The following is a 23,269-nucleotide window of genomic DNA, read 5'->3' as shown; positions in this document are numbered from 1 at the left end:
TGAGAGGTTAAGCTGTATCCCAAAGGAAGCTTGTTGCTGTTTGGCATCACATAAACAGAAACAGGCTTTTTTCCAAACTGTTCTGTGTTAACAGAGAAACAAACGAGAACATGCAGTAAAAGCACTGGTAATTCATTTTTTGCCAAGTGTGATTCAAGTGCTTGTACTGTAGATGTTTGAACCAGTAACCTAACCGGCATTTGTGACTGTGTTCAAAACACTTTTAATTGAAGTCACCTGACATAAAACACAAGCCACATGAGCCACTTCTCAAAGTCATTTGATGGGACCACCCACTAACGAGCATTGACATACATAGTCCTATCATATTGGATTAAACACAACATGGTTTTGATAGCAAGTACACGGACCACCTTGTATATGAGGTCCCAATGTGATGTAAAAGCCTTCTTTCCAGCTGTTTCTATACTTACATGAACATGGTTTGGAATTGAGTGTTAACATGCTTGCTTCGCAGGAGGTTAGTGTGGAGAAGTAACAATGTGTGTTACCCTGTGCACTACTTTTAATGTTTTATTCTGACAGCTTCTGTGGTTATAAGTCTTAAACTGTTGTTTCCTGGCTCGTAACAGTGTGCCCGTGTGGTTATGAAGCAGTAGTTCATGAACAGTAGCCTGCCTGTCCAAAAACAGGATATTTCAAAAGGCAGTTGGCATTAACTCAAACCTTCAAATTGTTTTTGTACTGTACAATGAAATGCTAGGGACCATGATTTTTTTAACCCTTTAAATACAATATATTATAGCTTTGATACTTTTTTGTATATAGGGGAATCTGACATCTTTTTACATTTAAAGAAATTACTAATCTCATTCAGTGATGTTAAATTATAGCAAATTGTGATTAATTGTAGCAAGTTTTATAACGCCATATTTAGGACAATCTGTGCTACCAGTATACCACTCAAATAGAAGCCAGTGATCCACTGACTCTCAATGAAAAGGTGGGTAAAATGTTTTATCCTACCCTGATTAACTCCAGAATAATGGTTGGTAAAACTGGTATTAATGTTTAGGAGGCATTATTAGGCAAATTAGTAGAAATTATTAGATTAACACAAGAATGTCTTTTTACTTCACCAAATATCAGCACTGAGAAAGGGTTTCAATGTTCTTTCAATTTTAGCTTTGTTTGGTGCCGTGCTGGACAGGGGAATTTCAAAATGCTTTTATGTCATGGAGAAAAACAACATGATTTCTCATACATTCAAGTTTATCTCAATTCATGTTTTTACCTTGTCTTTTCTTTCCTCAAACCCTCATACATTGGTTAATTTTCCAGAACCTTCTCTGAGATTTTCTACTTTCTTGCGATGACAGGGAGAGAGAGAACTGGAGCTGAAAGCAAGTCTAGTCACACTTCGAAGATTGATAGTTCAAATTAGCCAATTAGTTCTGGTTATCTGAAATTAACTGATTTTACTGTAACAAAATAATCCATTTATATTTTGTGCTACCTTAAAAACATTATGTTAAATAAAACTGTGAAGAAAATTACGTTATAAATGAGTTTTTAAATAAGACTTCAAAGTACTGTACTTACCTTGAAAAGCGATAACAAGTAGGTAAAAAAAAAGAATGTTGGATGAAAAAGAACATCAGTTTTCAAAAAAAGCTTTTTCTTAAGGTTTATTTCATTTTTCTACCTGTTGCACACATCTTTCAAGAACTTTGATTTGTTGATACAAAAATCTGTACATGTCAAACAATAAGAAACGGCATCTACGACTTCTGCCAAAGAACATAATTCATTCAAGCAAACATTTCTAAATAGAACTACACATCCCGCCATCAGTCCAGATCTTTTTCTTTATCACAGCCCGATGAGCTGCCTCATGGCCTTTGTCAGTCCAAGAACAATGTTCATAGCACCTTTATAGGAGGTCTACCTGGACAAAGTATAGAACCTAAAAACTGTGTTCTGGTAGACTATGTCTTTAACAAGGACAAATTTCACATTCTTTTTGGTTTTCTACTGGGACTTGTTTCTGCATGATAGACAGCAGGCCTTTCTGTAGTACCAGTGTGTGCAGAGTTTCACTTTCAAAACAAGAGCACAGTTTGCAGTGGCTTTGTCCTGACACGCGTCATCTGTGGGGGAAGAAGAAAGGTGGTCACTTTTTCATACACACCGAATGCAACAAACTGGACGGTGCTCCAAGCAAAACGTTCTTCTTCTTTCAGAATGTGTTCCCCCCACGAAAATCTCCACAGTCTTCACTAAGATTTTTTGTTTTGTGTGTGTTGCGGCACAGTGTACCTGGAGCTTCAGTAGGGCAAGGCTGAACTTCACATATCTGCCTGGACTCTGGCTTAAGTCCCGATTCACAGCTGTGACTGATCTCTTCCCCTTGGTAGCATTTCACCTCACGCACCTTCACACCACTCCCACAGGTCTTACTGCACTGCAGCAGGAAGGAGAAAGTGCCCACAAAACACAAAAAACAAACAGGTTCTGCGATCAAATGAAACTCCACAGAAACATTTGGTGGATGGGATTAGATATGCTGTTGACAGATACTCACTTTTTGGTCCTGACTGAATATTAAAAATGACAGTTTAGAAAGAGTAGAGCCTTATAAATAGAAGAAATGACACTTTCAGATTGCCTTCAGTTCTGGACCAAAACTCTAAAAGTCACCAGTTTGATACCAAACCTTTTTTCTTTTGCTGGAGTCTGAGTTCTTTAGCAACAGATGATTATAAATATTTATTTTATAGTTTTTTTTATAGTGTCTTTAAATTGAATAATGATCCCCTCCCTGTGGAAGAAATCTACTATTATTCCCACTCCAGAAACTGCCATGCTAAGCCTTAACAATTATGGACCACTTGCTCTCACATCTCTCCAACAAAAAGTCTAAAGAGTGAACAGTGAAGCAGCACATCACAAAGAGCACACAGAAGCTTACTGACCCCCTGCAGTCTGCATAGAGAAAGGAGCAGAATAGACAACACAATATTCACACTATTAAATCTGGTCTATCAGCATCTCGACCAAGCAAAGACGATTGTAAGGATCCTATGTGTTGATTTTTTCTCTGCTTTTAATTCAATACAACCACTGCCTTGGATGGAAAAACTCTCAAAGAACTTCACTTTAAATAGTAATTTAATCAGATGGGTCCTAGACTGTTAATAAATAGATCCCTACTGGCCCCACTAACACCTCTTCCAGCAAGAACCTTTGCTTTCCCAGGAGGTTTCCCATCCAGATACTGACCAGGCTCACACCTGCTTAGCTTCAGTGGGTTGCCAGTAGTGAGGTACAGGGTGATATACTGTAGCTGCTGGCATAACATGTAGCAACAGAACACGGACGTACTGTACCTGTGACCAGGATGTAGTGAACCATTTGGAGCAGGGTCTCTCGAAACAGGCTGCCTCTACCTCTGGTTTCTTTGTAGGGTCACAGCTCTGCTCTGGGAACTCCTTGAAGACCCCATTCTCCAGCCCAGCACAGATCACCAGCCGAGTTTTCACACCCCGCCCACAGGTGGCATTGCACTGAAACATCCCCACAAACACCATTAAACGTGGCACCTCTGTTAAAGTTATAAACACTACCCACTGGAAAACCCCCCAAAAAACTATTTCTTCAAAATTGCAATTCTTGATATCCTTTTCCATAACATTACATACAAAAGTCAGCAAACTGGAAGCCACTAGACTGATCCAGCTCATTTGGTTGCTAGTGAATAATTAATCAGAGGTTCTCATCAGACCATTTTGTGAATAGAAGTAGTTTACTTCTATTACTTGCAACCCTATAGAAACAAGCAGTGATCTTCTATATAAGAAAACAATTGAAAACCGTCTGATGTACAATAAATATGTAAAACAAAACCACATGATGTGTAAAGGTTCATCTATTATTCAGTACCTTCTCCCATTCCTGCTCCACCCAATGGGCTGGGCAGTTCCTGTCTCCACAGGGATACACCGCCAGGGGCTTTAGGGACAGGTCACACTGTATGTCGGAGATAACGTTGCCATCGCTGTTCTTGCACACCACATAGCGCGTCATCCGTCCCTCGCCACAGAGCCCTGAGCACTTCGAGGAACAGTCCGGGAGAGAGGGAGAGAGCACCGTTTCACTCCGACACGGATACGACAGACTCCGCTTATTCAAGGGAGACCGTGGAATAAAAAGGTGTTTTTCCTTTGGCGAGAGTAGCTACGAATTTACACTCACACCCAATTTCTTTTGAAACCTCTGTTTTTGAGGAAAAAAATAGTATTACTCATTTAAAAACATTTGTTTTGAAATAATTGTATTAGAATAAATGCCTGTAGTTTTCCTGTTTTTTTTAAATAAAATACAGCTCATTCTGTTTATTTTATACAGCTTTTTTTGTTCATCTTTATCATGGGTGCCAATAAATTTTTGAGCCCACTGTATATGCTAGGATACCTTAAATAAATCTGCAACTCATGACGGCGTGTCCCAATACACATTTTCAAGTTCCCAAAGGCTTCCGGTGAGCCTTAAAGCTTCTTTTATGGTACAGAAATCATTCAATGCACTGCTTCAAAACAGCATGACTCACGGGACCCCAGTCGGACACTGTCCACCTCCTGTCACAGGGGGAGCCCTCACACTCCTTCTCACTCGCGGGCTTGGACGCCTCATCGCACAGCCACGTCTCCATGGAACAGCGAACCTCCCGCCTCATGAGGCCCCTCCCTCCGCACCTCGCTGAGCACTGCAGCCCACAGGCACACGACAGTCACACAAGTCACTCAAGCACGTGACCACAAAAACCAAGTTTTACTTTGCTGGCCTAACACTTTTGGAGGACACTGTGTGTTGTGTAAATGGGGTACCTAGTATGTCATAAGGTTACATAATTAACGGTTTTTATTGCCTGTGGAGAACTTTAATATTCATGTACATTTAAAGGAATTTTTTAATGTAATGAGCCTTCTTGAAAGTCGTAACATTTTAATAAGAGACATCTTGAATGAAGCAAAAAAACACTCAACATTATTTCTATTGAGGCCTCACCTAAGGTAATATTTTTGAAGTCTTTCATGATACAGCATAATATAATTTAGCGTTAACATTGTATCCAATACAATGTAAAGAAATGACCACAGGAAGCCTCAGAAGAGCAACTGTACCTCTGACCATTCGGAGATCTCCCACTGAGGCCCACAGCTCTTGTTCTTACACGGTTTGCGTGCCATAGGCCTCTGGAGGTTTGCGGCCTCGCACAGATCGTCGTAGACAGAGCTGTCAAACCCCGGTGCCATCATCTTCCAGCAACGCACTCCCCGGAACTGGTAGCCTTCCCCACAGGTTCGCGAGCACTCACTCCACCTGCTGGTCTCCCACCTGTTACAGAGGCTTATGGATTGAAAGGGAAACAGCACCCGACAGCCAAGAAGCCTCATCAGCCACTACAGTGTCACTGTAAAGTCACCCAAGTTCCAAAACGTACAAAGCTTTGGTCTAACAGTTTGTGCTTGAAAACTGTTGCTACTGATAGTCAATATATATGATGAAATAACAGGCCAATAAAATTAGACGAGTACAACCAATTTGATTATTCTAATAAACTGACTGTTGCTTTGGAAAAGAATGAGCTTGAAAAGGATGTTTGAAATGCTACCAATAGCCTTAAATATACTACTGCTGTTTTTCCATTTTACCGTGCCTAGTTTATTATGCTGTACTGTATTGCTTACTGCACCATAAGAACTTCTGTCTTTCATTTAAGAAATTTGTAAACTTTGTAATAATGGTGCTATTTTAAGATGTATTCATAATAGTTTGTAATACTTTTGAATAATTTGTAATACTTTGTACTATTCTTATTGGAACACTCGAAAATCTTCTTGGATGAAAGCATCAGCCAAATTAAGAACCAAGAAACATATCTGTCTCAGTTCTCATTGTACCTTGTTCGCCCCCTCTGTGGACAATAAGGAAACAAGCACCTTACTGAAGATACAAAGAAAAATACTGTTACAGAACAAAATTAGAACCACTCCTTAGCGCAGACATGGACTTCTACGTATATTTTTTTCAGAAGGAGGCACTACACTGCATAATTGTTAACAATGAATCTCCCTATACTGCTTCTGCTGTGAAGACTCCAGTTTTCAGCGGTTCTAGTCCAGCAAGTTTCAGCAGTTCTAACAGATATCTAATGACACCCTTTTCATTTTAGGCTGACCTCGGAGGGCACTCTTTCCCTGTGCAGAATTCGTGAGTGGGCTCTGGCCTTGCCAAGGCATCACAGTAGTTTTCGTCAACCTCCACTCCATCATAGCGAACACACATAGCGTAAGAGGTGCTTATTCCTGCGGGAAATGAAGATTTTTTTTTAGCATGATAAATTTTCACTTTTGTTTAAAATCAGGATATTGATTCTGTGGAACAATCCTTGTAGGAAGAAAGCCTGCAGGTCTGACAACATAAACCCTACAATTTAGTTCTGGATCAATGAATCCCATCAATTATTAAACACTCTGTTCTATACATATTGCCTGCAATCAACACAAGGTATTAGAAAAGTTTGCCTTCTGCGTCTGCTTTTGTCATTTATGCATAACCAAACTTTTTATCCAAAAAGGACAATCATTTTTTATCTCAATGGCATCCGGAAGGACAAAGGAATGGTGAGGGGCTCGCCTCAATGATATTGAGGAAAAGAACGGACAAAATCTGCTGCTCCAGTAAAGCTTTTCTGACACAACCCTGGAGGACATTTCCCTAATTCAATACACTCTTTGGCCAGAAAGGTTTTCAGCACTTGCACGAACACAGTTACTGATCTGCCAACTGGAGAAGGTTTTACTTATGAAAGATACACATGTTCACAAAGGCTCTTTCTGTAGACAGCAGTAAGAAAATAAGTGTGGAGTACTGTATATGCCAGGATGTATGGTGTGGTAAATAGATGCACCTGTAGTACATGTTGAACTGCAGGGTGCATGCGCGGATACCTTCCATCTGTACATGTCTGCCAGGCTGATGTCATGATCTACTGATTCCACCTCAAATTCGTTGCTAGGGAGACAGGAGAGAGGAGATGGACATATGAACAGAATGAGAATCTTCTTCATTTTTCACTTCAGACAATTTAGCACATCTGCAATACTGTAAGCAAAGTAAGACCTAATGTTACGTCAGTGCCAGATAACAAATCACATATTTGGCTTCCTTAAAGAAAAGCATGCACTAAATATGAATGAAAATTTCAAAGGATTTTGCCAAAGGAATATTTAGAGTACCATAAGCAAGAGAGAAAATGTTGACATAATACCAATATCCAGCTATCATACAAGGTGTTGCCCTCAACTAGCTTACCTCTCCGTTTTGGGTGCCTGTACGGGTTCCACTTGATGAAGATTGAGTAAACTGAGCCTCTGTGAGGAGGTGGAGTTCAGCAGAGAGAGCTTCAGTTCTGGCGTATGTTTGTAAGAGATGCCTCCATCAGGACCCATCTCGAGCTCAGGGGTCAGAATCCCCGTATAGCCTTCCAGGGACAGGTTGTTGTCTAGTGAGGCACTGGAGTTTTGAAGGCCAAGCTGTGCCTCAGGGCTCCCTGCGTTGGGATAGACAGAGTTGCATCCTGAGCTATGGTCCCCTCAAACTCTCAGATGTGGAAACGGTGCCTAAGGATGGACTCTTTAAAGGGGGCTTAGGAGCATGAGGTGTTTTGTTTTGATCCCACAGATCAAATTAGAGTCACAAGGAAACGGCATGATCATTTTGTACTTCAGTGGCTAAAGACAAATTAGTTAAACTTTAACTTTCCCTTTTATACAGCCATGAGGCTCAAATCTAAGCCCTTAAAAGATTAAAAATCTTCTTGAAATAGGCAGGGGGTATCCTCCACACATTTGACGGGGCACTAACCCTAGCCAAAATCAAACCTTGGAATCATGTTCCATGAGAAAATACCATACATGCATCTAGATTCTACACGTCCTCCCCTTGTACCAAAATACCTTTTCTATTTGCAAAGTTATCATACAAAACACAATTGACCCTTCATCTGGAACCTTTAATCCAGACCCACCCACCAATAAACTAACCACCTAATCTAAGATGCAGATAAATATCCAATGGAACAAGTAATAGGTTCATGTCATGCTGAAAAGAGAAGAAAGGAAACACAACGTTTCAGCTGTGGAGCCTTCTTCAGGTGTGCACTAAGCAGTAGGTCTTACTTTGCTCACACCCGAAGAAGGCTCCACAGCCGAAACATTGTGTTTCCTTTCGTCTCTTTTCAGCATGGAATAAACCTATTACTTGTTCCTTTGCAGCCTACGCATGCCGACACAGCTACCCACCTGATAAATATCCAATTGCACACACAGTCTATACAGTATATGACCCCAGTGACCATTTCAAGATCACCCAAAGACCGTCATGCTTGTCTGGCAACATCTTTTAGAAGACCGGCCTCTGAACAGACAGTTCAGAACTGTGAAGATCAAGGACTTCACCAAGCCAACAGCCTCTCATTTTTACATCTCTAATACATGACCACACTGAACTTTACGTCTTTGGCACGGCATTCCTTCACAGGGATACAAGAACTCCCATAGCACTGAAAGCCAAACCTATCCTTAAACTTGGTTCACATACTCAGTGATTGATTCTCTTTCTAATCTCTCTTTTCATGTATAAATATATATCTTCCACAATTCTCCTGGAACACTTTTCCAGTGATACTTCAATTCCCCCAACTCATTCTCACACTTCATCTTCCCAACCCCAACCTACTGCCTCACATTCCCGATCTCTCTCTCATTACCACACACAAATTAAGATGTTTGTTTTCTTTTCTCTATTTATTTTCAGTGTGGAATTTACTAATTTCCTTTGAAGCTCTCATGCTGACTCACGCTGACACATCTCTCCACTCCTACCTCTTTACAGTACTTTAAAATGTCAAAATTATAATTACAAGCACAGAAAAACATCATTTTGTTATAACAAGTAACCATTATAATAATTTGTAGTCTTCAACAGAAGCAAGTCCCTGCAGAAAATTTCTTTTCATTAATATCAATAATGTCAACATGACCTGGTAAGAATCATAGTAAGCCCATAGTATCCAATAATCAAATAGGGTAAAAAATGGTACTACATCCATGATGGGACACCAGTCCTGTACACAAGGATAATTTAGTAGTGCCAATCAACCTAGCCAGCATATCTTTGAAGGTTATGAGGATAGTGGAGCTTCTCAGTGAAAGCCCATACTTGAACCAGGAACCCAAGAAATCAAAGTAGGGAGCGCTAACCACCACCCCATCTCTTTTTACCAAGAGCACGTGATCGTTTCAAAAGAAAAAGCTAAATCCTAGTGCAGTCGCATATTTGACGAACCAGGGAAGAGGTAATCGGGTAAATGCTCAGCAAAACTTGTTTCTTCTTCATGTCCCTGGAACCCAGGTAAGGCCAATAAGGTTTCCACTTACCATAGCCGGTAGGTCCTCCATGGTCCTCCATCTTGTTTTCAAAGAACTTGTTAACAGACTTGAAGAAGACGAAGCCAGGAATGCTGGAGAGATTGAGAGGGGCCTGCAGCTCCCAAACCAACCCTTCTCGGTCTAGATGGGCTCCTGGGCCATTGTCAGAGGCTAGCGGAGGAGTGCGATTTCTATATCTGTACTCCTCTCCATCGCTGATCTCATTGTTGTCATACGAGAGCTCCACTGATATGTTGTTGAAGTTCCCAGTGGGGCCAGCCTTGTCCTGCTCTGGCTGCAGGCCCACACTATTCCCAGTATTTGCCACAGCATCTGAAAGGCCTGTCTCCGTCCTTGGAGGCACTGTCCTGAGCTCCGGGGAGGTGGGCACTGTGTACTCATATGTGATATGAGGCATCTTTCCATTTAAGTTATAATACTTGAAACAGAAAAACAGATCTGTCAGTGCAAAATGACCTGTGCCAAGATCAATCTAAATGTCTATAAATCCCAGATGTTCAGGGAAAATACATTTTGTGTAAAAAGCCCTGCCATTTTTAGCATATGGGTTACCTACCATCACATTGAGACCTTGATTGGTGGGTCCCTGTGCAATGATGTACTCAAATCCATCGGATCTGAGGCTGGAGGGCCTCCTGTACTTGAAAATGGTGCCTGCCACGTGGAAGTTCCTGGGATTGTCAATTACCGTGTTCCCATTAAAGAAGAACTGTCCCGCTTCATCTGAGAGAGCTAGGAGAGGTGAGAAAATGCTAAACATTGTTTAAAGGTAAACATTTGGTATGACAGCCAACAAACAGAGCAATATAAATGTCTCTGTACCACAGGGACAGACCAGATACTGTTTGCATTTCTGGGCATGTTGTTGCTGATGATGTGGAATCATGATATTACAATTTACCTGGACACCTGTTATCAATCATGTTGTTCTTTCTGCTTATCTGTACAAATGGGAAACATCAACCCCAAAGCTGAAGACTACAAAAATAAAAGAACTTTGTTTTAAAGCCTTGCTGCGTTTACATCTTTTTCCTGTCCTTAATCATTAATATAATTTTGAAAGTAGAGTGTAGATTGGGCTCTGTGATCTAGATGTTGCAAGTTCCTGGACTAGAAGATTCCCCAAGAAGTAGCATCATTTCTGCACTGTCAGAAAAGGGCTGGGATTAACTGCCCAGGGCTTTCTTGGCAAACCAGCAACTTTGCAGGCACCTGTAAGCTTGCCATGACATCACTGAGGGACAGGCCTCCACCTGGTGCTGAATCTCCCGTACATCACTACAGAGCTTGCTCAATGACTCAATGGGAGGATGAGCTTGAGGAGCCAATCTGAACTTCCTCAGGGGTTGTCACTGTGAACTGAGACATGTCTGGCGATTCACAATCAGTTGGATATAGCTTTAAAACAATTGGGAATTCTATTGGTGAGAAACCCAAAAGGAAATGTATATATATATATTTTACTGTGTGTGTTTCTAAGCTTTTCTTTGCACTTTCAGAGTTTCATACAACTACCTGATCTTCAATATGCATACATTGCTTGACTTAAGATTAAAACTCATCTTCTCAGTTTTCTTGATGTATGATTTATAGAATTTAGTTAGATAAGATTCCCATTTAAAAGATAAAACACCTCCTGCAATTCTGAATCTGCAGAATCTGTGACATTATGGAGTAGCTGGATGTGGACTTTTCATTCTGTGTTAAGGTCTAAATATATTTATGTCCTCTTCACAACATGATATTTATGGTATAGAAACAAAGGAGCTTGTTCGAGCTACCGTACAGTATGTCTCTAGAGTACATAATGTGCCTATGAATGCCTGAGCTTTAGTGCTTTAGAGCTGTAGAATGAGAATGATGGTGTTTCACTGTTCAGCTCTTCAAAGAGCCTTTTGTGATAAACTTATTTAAAAACTACTGAACTGTGCTGTCTTGCATCCCTACATTATCTACAGCCTGAAGTGCAGGCGCCCCCTAGTGCTGTACAGAAGGAATGATAACTTTGATCCTAGCAGGACAGAACTGGCTTCATTACATTAAAGTGCCTTGGAAGTGATTAGATTCTCCTTTGTAGAGGCTTACATAAAATAATTAGGCAGTTACCTAAGATGTTTTCTGTCTTTCTTCGTTCAATGATCTGGATGTCTGTTGCTCCTGCTGGGATGTTGGTTATAAAGTGGTAACCTAGGTAAAGACAAAAGTCATTATGGACAGTAATACTAATTTCAATACTTGAATTGAAACAACTATAATGGCTCTCTCTTTAATATGTCTAGTTTAAAATACAAAATGTTAAAACCTCCTGAAGCATCATACATTTCCAATTAGGAAATTCATAATACTATTTATTTTAGAAGAAAAAAACTTGCTTCATTACCACTGTACAGATCTCTTAGGTTCTTGATACATTTAGTTCCCTCTTCTGGGGTAGGCTTACCCATATGACCTGAAATATGGGTTTACAACAGCAAAACTGACATAGAGACTCCCAAGTGAATCATCAGGTAAAGGTGCTAGCCTGTGCACGAGCTGAACTCTACGATTGTGGGTTTGAGTCTGGGCCACGTCACTAGCCGACTGTGACTGGGGTTCCCCAAGCGGTGCCTCACAGTTGGTGGAGTCCTGCCAATAGTACTGTAGGTACTTAGTCCAGCCAATAGTACTGTAGGTACTTAGCCTCCTGCCTCCTGGGCACTTGCAGGCATTTTGTGCTGTCAGTAAGAGAGTAAGGTAAGTGTCTTTCCTCCGATGAGCACAGAAACTCTCTTTGGCCTCTGGTCCGTGTGATTTGTTAAAAAGACCAAAGGTCAATACCTACACATTCTCAATCATCCCTGTACGCAGTAGCAGATAAAAGATAAATACACAATTCCAGTCTGGGTGGTTAAAACAAAAACAGGTATTCTTAAATTATTTATTGAGTGAAAACAAATTAGCAGTGCATACAAAAAGATTTACCTAATACGATAGGTACGATATACGATCCCTAATTCATTTAAGTACATTTGATCAGATCAGTATAATGCACAAAGCCTTACAACCTCTTGTTTCCCATGTAAGGTATACCTAACTGTGCGATTCCTTTTCGGTACGATCCTGAAATGCGGCAGCACGATCCGCCATCTCCTCCACACACTCCACACTTGTCCACAGTTTTCCTGGAATACAGCTTTCCGTCACAGCCCACCATCTACAAGAGCACGCAGAAAAGGGTGAAGTCTTCTTGACGGGTCTCTTCTCCCCTGGAGCCTCCCGATTTACGAAGCGCCCGGGAAGCCCAAATCTCCTATCTAAATACAGGCACCCAAGGCAGCCCGGCCTTACCTCACACTTGCCCTCAATGCAGACTCCTTGATGGATGCCATCCCTACAGTTCGTGCCGTCGTGGGCGGGGACCAGCAGCTGTCTCTCCCCGCTGGTGGTAGTGCACTGAAGGTCACAGGGCTTGTTCGAGATGTTGATGTAGTCGTCTGAGCAGTGGGGTTCAGAGCACAAGCACCTAAATCAGAGATCTCCAGCGCTAGTGGCGGAACACCCCTGCCCACTGTTTTTCCTTCCAGCTGAGCTCCCAACTCATTTAATTGAGACCTTAATTTCCTTAACGGGTTTCTTGATCAGCTATTGTCAGCTGAAAACAAAAGGCCTAGTTAAACACATTACTTCAATAGCTTCAGTTGGGTATCTGAAAGCCCCGCTGGAACAAAAACCCAAAGAAACAGAAATTCTCAGCGCAGAAATTCTCAAGTCTATATCATCGTTGAGACCCTTAAAGACCTCCTTTAAAATGTACTCCTTTTTTATCAACTCTTGAAGAATACTGAGATTTCTTATTCTTTATTGAAAATGTAAGGTAACTTTGCTTTATCCCTGAAGCTTAAATGCCACCTTGTATTTCAAAGTGCTTAACCATTTGTCTGCTCAACAGGATTAGGAAAGTAGAAACAGGTTTATTTTCGATGATTATTTAACCAATTAAGGGGTCATCATTTAGAATGACAGACCACGACAATTATACTTTCACAGCATTTTTTCAGTGACAAGGTGAAGTTATACAACTTATACAACTTACAACCTAGGAATTTTAAGATGTGCAGTTTTAGTAATGCATTAATTGCAGAAGGATATACAGACCCACGTGTGTTGGATTTTTAACAAACAATCCTGTCATGATGAAATAGTTTACCTGGATAGAGAGGGATCCAGGTATAATGTTTTCTGCCAAAAGATTTAGCATTGAAAGACGAGCACTGCTGCTGTTTAAAACTGATCCCATTGTTAGGGCATAGCTGAAAACACAAAGAGATACATAAAAGGACAGAAATGAAGTGTGTTCTACACATATTTGGAGACTCTTTCATCCCTAATCTGTTAAATACATAGAGGTTTGACAAGCTGGGGAGGGAGGAAAAAGAAAAGCCTTTATGGTTTTTATAATGTTTGGTTGGGATTGTAATTAAAACACACTGTAGACCATAATCAAACAAACAACATAAAACATACAAAGGCTGATTAGCTTCAGGAAGCGGTTTTGGTTTTGCATTGCATTCTGAACTCTTCATGGATACAAGCTCCATCCTTTACCTCTGGGACCATATCAGTCTCTTAAATTTGACCTAGCCTTGATATGCTTTTGTTACACCAAACCAAATGCTATGACAAAATACATTTGTTTTCAGATTATACAACTATATAGAGTTTAGCACTAAAACATGCTGACAAAAATGCCCGTTCATTCACAATATAGTAGTGAAGATAAAATGATTCAGGCATCACAGATTAAATATGAAGGCAAGGTAGAACCTGTACTCTCATATCTGCAGACAGTCTGAAATTGCCACTACTGCTCTGTTCAGTATCACACTTACTGTACATGTTTTTTTAAACCACTACCTGATTTTGGCAGAGCTGATACTGCTTGGAAGATCCAACACAGATGGTGCTGTTGACATTTTGCATTGCAATGAGCCTGGAAAAAAAAGAAGAATTTATTGCAAAAACTGTGTTTTGCTTCTGGATTTAAAAAAAAGAAACCCCTTTCCTCCCCTTTAGCATAAAGTGGAACTACCACAGAATTGAGCAATTTTTGCTAACCATTGCGAACTGGCAGGATTCCAATGAAGTACAAGTGAATAAAAAGGCAATAATTGCTTCCTTTTCACAAAACATGTTTGTCTGCAGCATCATTTCTGCATTTGGCATCTCAAGCATTGGACCAATGCGGAAAAGTGTTAAATGTTTCATGCCTGTAACCCCCATCCAGACAGCAGATGTTGTACTTTCCCAGGCTTTCTCAGCACTATAATGAAACACTCCAAAGCATCGCCCAGATGATGGTTGCTTCCTTTTTTTTTTTTACTGCTCAAGGGAGTGCTAATGGAAGCCAGCTGTGACCTAAGTCCTGGAGTTATCAAACAAGGAATATCCCACATCAAGCCAGACTTCATATGTTTTCATATAAAGTTATTTACAAAATACATTAGCATTGGTGATCTAAAGGGCTGACTCCTGTCATCTGCATTGTGTCTGCATTTTGCATTATTTTATTTGTACTGATTAGAGCATGAAAAGCAGGTTCCCCTCCTCTCAAAAAATCTTATCTCCACTTCCCTCATATTTTGTCTAAAAGTCTGCTTTTCGTAGAACAAACGCTAGGCTAGAACAAACACAGCAGTCTAAGTATAAGTGCTATGCAGAACATTATAAAAAGAAAAAATCAGAGGGAAATGCAAATGATAAAACTCCTCCCTAAGAGGTCATATACATAACATTAATATTTACAGTTATGATCCTCTGGATAATATTTCACATTTTGTTTTTGTTCTTCTAATTATTTCAAACATTTTCAGAACCCAAGAAAAGCACAAAATCATTGTGCAAAATCTACTTTGTGTGGCTGTCATTGTTGTTGTAATCCACTGGTCTCGCCATGAGCAAGAGCATGTGAAATGGCCCTTCCTGCTCACTAGTCAATGACGATTGTAATGCGATGTATGAGCGAATAAGTACAGGTTGAGGAGAAGACACTTCACCGCAGAAATGTTCCAACATGATCTCCATGCAGAGTTAACAAGTAAGTAGTATTTGTCGGCAAAACCATCTTGAAGCCGAGAGCAACATTAATCTGTTGGATTAAAAGAGATGTATTCACAAGCCTGCTTGTTTACAATGCAATAGGGCTGCTTCGCATCACTGGAACTTTTGTTACCTCGTTCTGAATCGCAGAATATAGCGCCGTGCATACCTGGAAATCTTGTCTATTTCATGATGTAAACGAAATGTTTTACATGCTACTGTGTACATTTTGCTTTCATTTTTGTTTGAAATGCACTCATCAATGCCGATTCTTTCTAACACCGAAATATACAGTAAAAACAGTGCTGCAGTTCCCCTTTAAGCTAGGGGCTCCGGGGAGACTTTACCTCTGCTTCAAGCAGTGCCTTTCCTGGGAACGAACCCCTCCTCCACAGGAACGTGAGCAGGTGGACCACGAGCTCCATTCTCCCCACCACTTGGCAACCTCTTCAGCCTGGCTCTGGACATCCTCTCTCCCCTCACTACTGTCCTGGCAGAGACAAAGACACGGCTCGTCACACCCATCCACAATGCACTCAGGAGGGGGATCTCTCTTTTTCAGGAAATCACCAACCTCTACTCTCACCCCCTTAACCCATCACATTCCACTAGAAAATAGTTTTAGTCACATTTCAAGAAAATCAATGTTTATTTTATGGTGCCTCTCAGGGGTCAAAAGTCAATCACAGACAAGGGGCGAATGGTCAAAATGTGGAGATTCAATTACTGGAGTACCACAGGGATCTGTATAAGGACCCCTACTCTTTATATATTTATAGATTAGATATACAATGATTTATATAGCAATATATATAGCTATCCAACTAAAAATACAAAATGTTAAACACTAAAATAGAAGAGGCTACTCAGGAGAAAAAACGTAGATGTTTATGTTAACACATCTTTTACCTACATCGTATAGACAATGTGGGGAAGTGATAAAAAGAATCTCAAAATGTTACAATATATAGCTAGACATAACGATAGAACTGATGAGAATAAAGTAAACAGGAGTCAAAATATGACATGTATGACACTGAAAAGAGATCTATGTTTGTGAGAAAATTGTTTTTTACCAATGAAAGTATGCGGAACTTACTTCTCTTGGAATCAGCTTATAACGTCTGAGACAACATAGAGCAAGAACCTTTCTTTTGTTTTCCTTTTGTGATTTAGGTAATGATGACAACTATTAATCAGAGCTATAAAATATATTTTTTAAAATATTCTGTGTGGTTGGGGTAGCTTTAATATATAGCATGGCTCCCTCATTACTCTCATGAAGCAAGACATTTTGCATCCTTGTGGGAGATGTTTCTGGGAGACCCAGGGCTTCAAAAGAAGCATTTCGTCTGTTGTGTGAATAATGCTCTGGGTTTCTTCGGCACTCACAGACCACAACACAACAGGTTGATCCTTTACAGTGGATCCTCGGATCCTTCGACCTCTTCCAGTGTTTTCAGCAATTTTCCTAGGCAAACACTAGTTTCCAGAACACTAGGCAAAACAGCTCCTCACTCGGGTGCCCTACTGTAACTGCCTTCTGTGTACAACTTTGGTGATCTACTGCACTTCTACAGTTCATTCACAAATTTTACATTATTGAGTGTAATAGAAGTAGCTATGGGAACGAAGAACCAGTCTTGGTAGTAGTCCCTTGAAATTCCAAAGCAAGTTTTTCACCATTTCCAGTCTCCTTTTTGTTTTTGATAAAATATCTCATCTACGTTGGTGTCATTTCATTGCAGAAGTAGACATGAGAGAAAACCTCCTCTCTCAGGTTACTAATGGAGAGGTTCAGAAAATACTGGCAAACCTGGATTAAATTTCTGATGTCACTGACACTCTGGGAAAGATGATGAAGCAATTTTCTGTGTGGATTATTAGCTGTTTCTTGTGTTTTTACTAATTTCCGTATGTACCTGAAAAAGGGAAGATGATAGTAGAAATTCCTTTATTTTGTATAAGTTCTACCTGTAACTCATTTAATTGTTAAAGAAAACATTTTTAAAAAGAAATAGACAAGAGGCCAACAGTGTTTCCACTGCAACCATTTGAAATATTGCAGTTGCCAATACTTTACAGAGTAGCTTGAAAATGATTCTGAATATACCATTTATATTATAACTCATTGAGCAATTACTTCCACCACTGTTGTCATAAACAAATCTCACTCATACTAAACCCAGTTCACTCCCAGACAATATCTAATCAAGACACTTTATTTCAACAAGGCCTCCTATTCTCACCAGAAGTGGGAGAGTACTTTTGTGTGTGTTAAATCTGTGGTATGAGGGAAAAGAAGCACTGCAGAGAGACACTTCAATGCAGTTCATAAGAACTTCAGGTGTGATTTTCCCACTGGAAGCTGTCTGTAGTCTGGAATGGTAAACAAGCTCTGCATTGCAAAGACAGCATACTCTGTTCACCAAACCAATTTAAAAAAGCCATGGGGCAAATGAAATATCTGTCTCATTACTTGACAAAGAGCAGGCAAATTTGTGCCAAACAAACAGGGTTTGATCCCGACATGCCGCCTGCAAATGCTAATTCAATTCATGCACAGGTGCTTCAAGTTATTTCTTGAAGAACGTTAATCCGCTGCAGACGTTTGGAGTCTGGATGTAAAGAAGCACAGCGGCATACACACCCCAGCCCGCGGAAATAACTTCTTTCTCTGGCTCAACATACCTTATCGTGACATCAAGTCGAATTTTTGAATGCACCTGACTAATGAGCAACTGGATGACCCAATCACGTCAACCTCACAATTTATAATCTGTATTACAAAGTGCAAGGTACAAAGCATGCAGTGTCAAGCCCTTCATATAAATTAGGATATGTCTACAGTTTTTAAAAAATAATATATAATACTGCAATTGCAATAGATATTTGACCTATTGTAACTAATGCTTTACGACGTGGGTGGATTTTAGTTTTCATAACTAATTAGCCTCCATTTGAAATGAATTCTGGAGATCTGTGTGTCATTTTGGGAGATTTTCCAAAGCAGTCTTTTTCAGTACTAGAAAATAAAATCTTAGGATACAGCGATGTGACCACACTGCCTAAACAAAAGTATCTGATCATGTCATGTAACTAAACAAAAGATGAATTTGATATCCGTTCCCTTTGATGGCATAGATACATCAGTCCTTTAAAAATATTTAACATGGATTCGACAACAAACCATTAACAAATGGTTAATAATATATACTGGCTAAAATATCATTTTTTTATCTTAAAAGAAAATATAAACCTCAGACTCTTATCAATGACCCTAAAATGTGTGCCTTATGTATCTCCCTACATGTATTTGCACAACACTGATATTTCATTAAGCAAAGATAAGTATTATTTCTCTCACAAGCTTAAGTAAGTATATCTCACATGTTTCAGTCCTTAAATCCATATTGAAGGAATTATATGACCCACAGAAAATCCAACAATCAGGTTTTAAAATATAATATGCCAGTCCTGCAGGATTCCATATTATGCGATATTGGGGAAGTGGTCATTCCTCCCAGTTTAAGCTATACGATACAAGGAAAAGGTGCTTCATGTTAATGTGTTTTCTTAGAGTCCCAAGAGAAAACACAAATCTACCCCAACCTAATGTTTTATTTAGTCATGGTGTAAAAGTAGAGACATTATGGCTTAGATCTGAAACAGAGCATACGTCTGGCCATGAATCTCCTCTCTTTTCGAACAAAGACAAGCCAAGATAAAAAGCTTTGACATGACTCTGGTGAGTTAGAGAGTGAATCCGTCAGTTGGAGAGGGGGAGGCAGGGGAAGACAGAGGTGGAGGTGGAACACAGACACTTAAATGAGAGCCAGATGAAAGGGCGAGCGCTTGTGCTTAAATTAACCTGACTCTTCTTGTCTAGACATCACGTTAATCTCTCCCTCCAACCCTGGTATCAGGGAACATTAACGGCACTTAGAAGCTCGAGTCTGGCAGCCACTCAAGCAAGTTTTTGGCTGTTTCTGACCTGGCCTATCCATTTCTCAGATATTATCTTGATAGCGAAAGAAACACATCCACAGATCACTCCTATGCAAAAACAACAAGCAGAAAAAAGCAAACCCGAAAAACTGATATTTTAACCAATAGTCAATTCATATTTGAGGTTTTTAACCTTTGCACATGCTTGGTGTCAGATGATATGACACATGCTCTTAACCTTTTGCAGATGTTTTGCAGCTTTTACTTTAATGTAATGGTAGTAATGGGAGAAACAGAGTAATGGTAGAAGGCAGAAGTTCCAGTGAGTTGGTGTGTCACTGGAAAGGGACAACTAAAGGTGAATTCCATGTGGAAAAGCAGAATAAACATTTTTGCTATTACATTGTTTTTCCTTTCTTCGTTTCAGCCTTGAAATAACCTTTACTCATTTCTTTATTTAATGTATGTACTGTATTTGATTTTCTAGGAGATCAATGAAAGTATACAAAGATACAAAAACAAGTAAAGAAAATGTTTTGCCAAAGATCACTTTTGAGAGTTCTGTTGCACTACTCAGGCGAACACCTTACTGTTGTGAAAGACAGACTACAATTTGAATTAAATTTTTGGTCGCTTTTTGATTCCTCCTGTGTGATCATTTTACAATCCTCATTCAAAGATCAATTTCAGGAAACAAGGAGAACACACACACTTACTTTGACATTTCTGTATTTGAGGAGCAGTATAATTAATTCACTAGCATTACCTTGTTCTCTAAGAATAACAACGCCCCAAAATTAGGTGTACTGAAAGGTTTATGGAGTGTTTTCACAATATAATTTGGCTTAACCCGTTTGTCTGAGGGTGAACCTCAGGAGACGAGAAGGCTGGGACCCCCATGCAGAGTGAGGAGTGGAGGTGGGATACAGAAAGACCCATGTGAGGAAGAAAAGGGGATCAAGTATAGTATTTATAGTGTTTTCGGACAGGAAATGACATCAAGAGTGATTAAGAATTACTGACACCTGAGGCTGACAGAACTTCATTGTTGTCATCCCACTCGGACTTTCGTTATAATCTCCATAAAAAAAACATATTCCCAGAATCCATTTCTTAACATCTTATAACATTCACTCCATTCTTTTCCCCCTCATAAACTCTGCCAACAATTCCTAACACTTTTATAGGTCTCCTTTAAGACTTGCACGTAAAAAAAAAATTACAACCACTTTTATCAAATCTGGAACCAAATTTATTCTGGCAGAGAAAGCTCCACAAATCTTTTAGTACATGGTTTCAAGAGACTCAATAAATACCATCTACAGTATATCTAAACAGAGATAAGAAAATGTCCCTATAAGGCACAGTACTCTATAAGTAACAGTTCTAGCGTAACTTCTAGTTTAAGTCCATCTTTTATAAGAATAGCAACACCTACTCTAGCTACGAAGAGACTTTACAACTTGAGGTTGCACAAATAAAAATAATGAAGAAACCTCTTGATGTCATTACTTAGGAAGCTAAGAAACATCCTTCAGCCAATCTCTTCACACCTACAGAGGACATCGAGTCTATCCAAACAAGACTCAGCATGCCTGTGTTTTGTGTCTGGGTATGAGGAAAACGTAACCTCATACTGTAGCTACTGGGGAACACAGACATGTTGTGTTTTTTTTATCATGATTGGGCATTAAGATCTCAATGTTTACCACCTAGTGAGTTAGACCTCCATATACAAAAGGCAAAGTAGATAAAACTGTGACTGCCAGTTTTAAGACTACCACATCAAGACACGCCCAGTATAAACTGAAGTCATGTGAAATAAAACCATGCTCAGTATTTTAGAAATTCATAACTGATTTTTTTCCTTTACCTACATAGATAAAGACAGTAATTTAACCATCAAACAATTTGTAAATGTGAATATATTAAGTATTCTTTAAGCATTAAGTATATGGGCGTAAAAAAACACATAATTCATAGGAAAGGTTTAGCCACTTATCATCTTGTTTGACTACAAATGTCTTCATTTATAACATTAAATGCTAATATCTGAACACACATAATCTTTTATATACGTTATGTACTGCTGTCTTTACAAAGATTGCTAACAAACTGATCACTCTAATACTATTTTTGTAAAACAGCTTAAAAGAAATGGTGCAGAAATGGTTAGAAACTGCACATTAGCGCCATTTGTTACGTCTGAAGCTGTTAAATCTCCTTAATTGCATGACTTGTTGTGCCCAGGTATCATCTTTCAGGCCAAATGAACGTCCTCCTCACTCTTCCTAGGTCTCACGCCTGAGCAGTATTTGCACAGGCGGTCTATGGCTAATTGCTCATTCTTGTAAATTCAAATTCCAAGTCAACAAAACTTATCAATGCACAAAGCAAAACTTCCGAAAGTATATTTGTTGCTGTTGTCAGACTTGCAAGTAAAATGTAATATGAAAAATCTCAAGGCAGATTAAAGCAAACACGTTTAACACGTATTATTGCCCACACAGGGCAATAATAAACTCAAAATGTGCGACAATAACGAAAATATTTTAATTTCGTATAAAAATCCGCAATTCATGTTTCCGTCCTGTTGTCATCCAATTCATTTCATCCAGAACATGCAAAGTGTGCAATACCATATTCTCAGAAAAGCGAGCTCCGTACATGCAAACCCGTACATTCCCATACGTTGTCACCATTTTAAAAAGCTGATATGCAAATAAAAAGACAATACATTTTACATCGCCAATATCAAAATTTTCAGATGTTGATACTTTGTGTAATATTTAAAATGCTTATGCAGCAACAGCTACAATAAATATTAGTTCTTCTTATACCGGAATCTACAAGAAACATAATTTCCCCACACATGAACAGTATGTTCAATTGACTGAATTAGGTATTTATTTTCATTAAACGCACGTCCACTTTGTGTAAATCCCTGCCTGTCGCTCCAGTCTCATTAACCAAAGCCTACTGGACCACGAAGCCCCCTTCTAATAACGTTCAGCCACTTCAACAACTTTGAAAATTCCAGGGAGACATTAAGACTCCAGCTGGGCTTTGATCTCTAAGCTTAAAGACCACAAAAAAGAAAAAAGGTAATGCATAAAAAAATTTTTAAAAAAAAACCTGTGAGCGCTTAACAACGGATATAACCAAAAAGAACTACCTGGTGCCTTGGACCATATCGCATTTAAAGTCTTTTACAAATTCTAATACCTGAACTGCATTCTGTTAAATACGTTTAACATTCAGTTTCACATCCTCTGGATACTGTTAAAATGTCACATTCTTTTTTATTATATAGTTAAATGAACATAGACCTTTACTGATCATATGTGCCAGGAAAGAAAATCACCAGACTACATACAAAAGCTTATATTGCAATGGAACGAAATCAAGAGTGGGATTTACCTTAAAACTGGTGTTAGATGTTTTCCCAAAAGTTCCGAAAAGTAAGAGTGCACAACGAATAAGAATAAAGCCAAATCTTGCCTTCCCAAAACAGTGCATGGTTCATTTGAGAGCAAGGATGCCTCTCCCCTTAACCTCAGCCACAACTCAAAAGGAGGCTAGCACAAAAAAAGTTCTAATGAGGAAAAAAACCTAGATACACTAATGGCTTTACAACCTGCTGGCTTGGAGGAAAAGGGGGCTGGTCACACTGACTTTTGATTGACGTGGTAGACTCGAGGAACTTAGCACGTTGCCATCGTTTCTGCGGTATGTGTGTGCGCCGTGAGTCTCGGACTTACAGATCTGCG

At 39.5% G+C, this 23,269-nt stretch overlaps 1 protein-coding gene across 3 annotated transcripts; it reads right to left on the bottom strand.

The window, feature by feature from the left end:
- Window positions 1-1,638: 1,638 nt before the first annotated feature.
- LOC148651941 (ADAMTS-like protein 2) lies at window positions 1,639-23,269 on the bottom strand. Of its 3 annotated transcripts, XM_088598294.1 has the most exons (18): window positions 22,920-23,266; window positions 15,899-16,041; window positions 14,370-14,445; window positions 13,663-13,765; window positions 12,804-12,949; window positions 12,546-12,669; window positions 11,583-11,663; window positions 10,033-10,208; window positions 9,465-9,894; window positions 7,339-7,576; window positions 6,935-7,038; window positions 6,203-6,329; window positions 5,145-5,358; window positions 4,571-4,726; window positions 3,904-4,074; window positions 3,351-3,527; window positions 2,281-2,425; window positions 1,639-2,111 (listed from the first exon to the last, which is right to left on the bottom strand). In XM_088598294.1, the coding sequence occupies exons 1-18, from the start codon at window positions 23,016-23,018 to the stop codon at window positions 1,993-1,995; spliced, it is 2,829 nt and encodes a 942-aa protein (XP_088454420.1). In that variant the 5' UTR covers window positions 23,019-23,266; the 3' UTR covers window positions 1,639-1,992. The 3 variants fall into 3 exon arrangements, with proteins under 3 accessions (XP_088454420.1, XP_088454422.1, XP_088454421.1); XM_088598296.1 differs by lacking the exon at window positions 22,920-23,266 and having other exon boundaries at window positions 12,551-12,669; window positions 15,899-16,026; XM_088598295.1 differs by lacking the exon at window positions 1,639-2,111 and having other exon boundaries at window positions 2,289-2,420; window positions 22,920-23,269.

The sequence above is a fragment of the Lepisosteus platostomus genome, chromosome 11 (assembly GCF_059453375.1).
Source record: "Lepisosteus platostomus isolate fLepPlt1 chromosome 11, fLepPlt1.hap1, whole genome shotgun sequence".
In the NCBI taxonomy this organism is placed as follows: Eukaryota; Metazoa; Chordata; class Actinopteri; order Semionotiformes; family Lepisosteidae; genus Lepisosteus; species Lepisosteus platostomus.
Note: the sequence above shows the minus strand (reverse complement) of the source record. Positions and strands in the feature narration are given on the sequence as shown.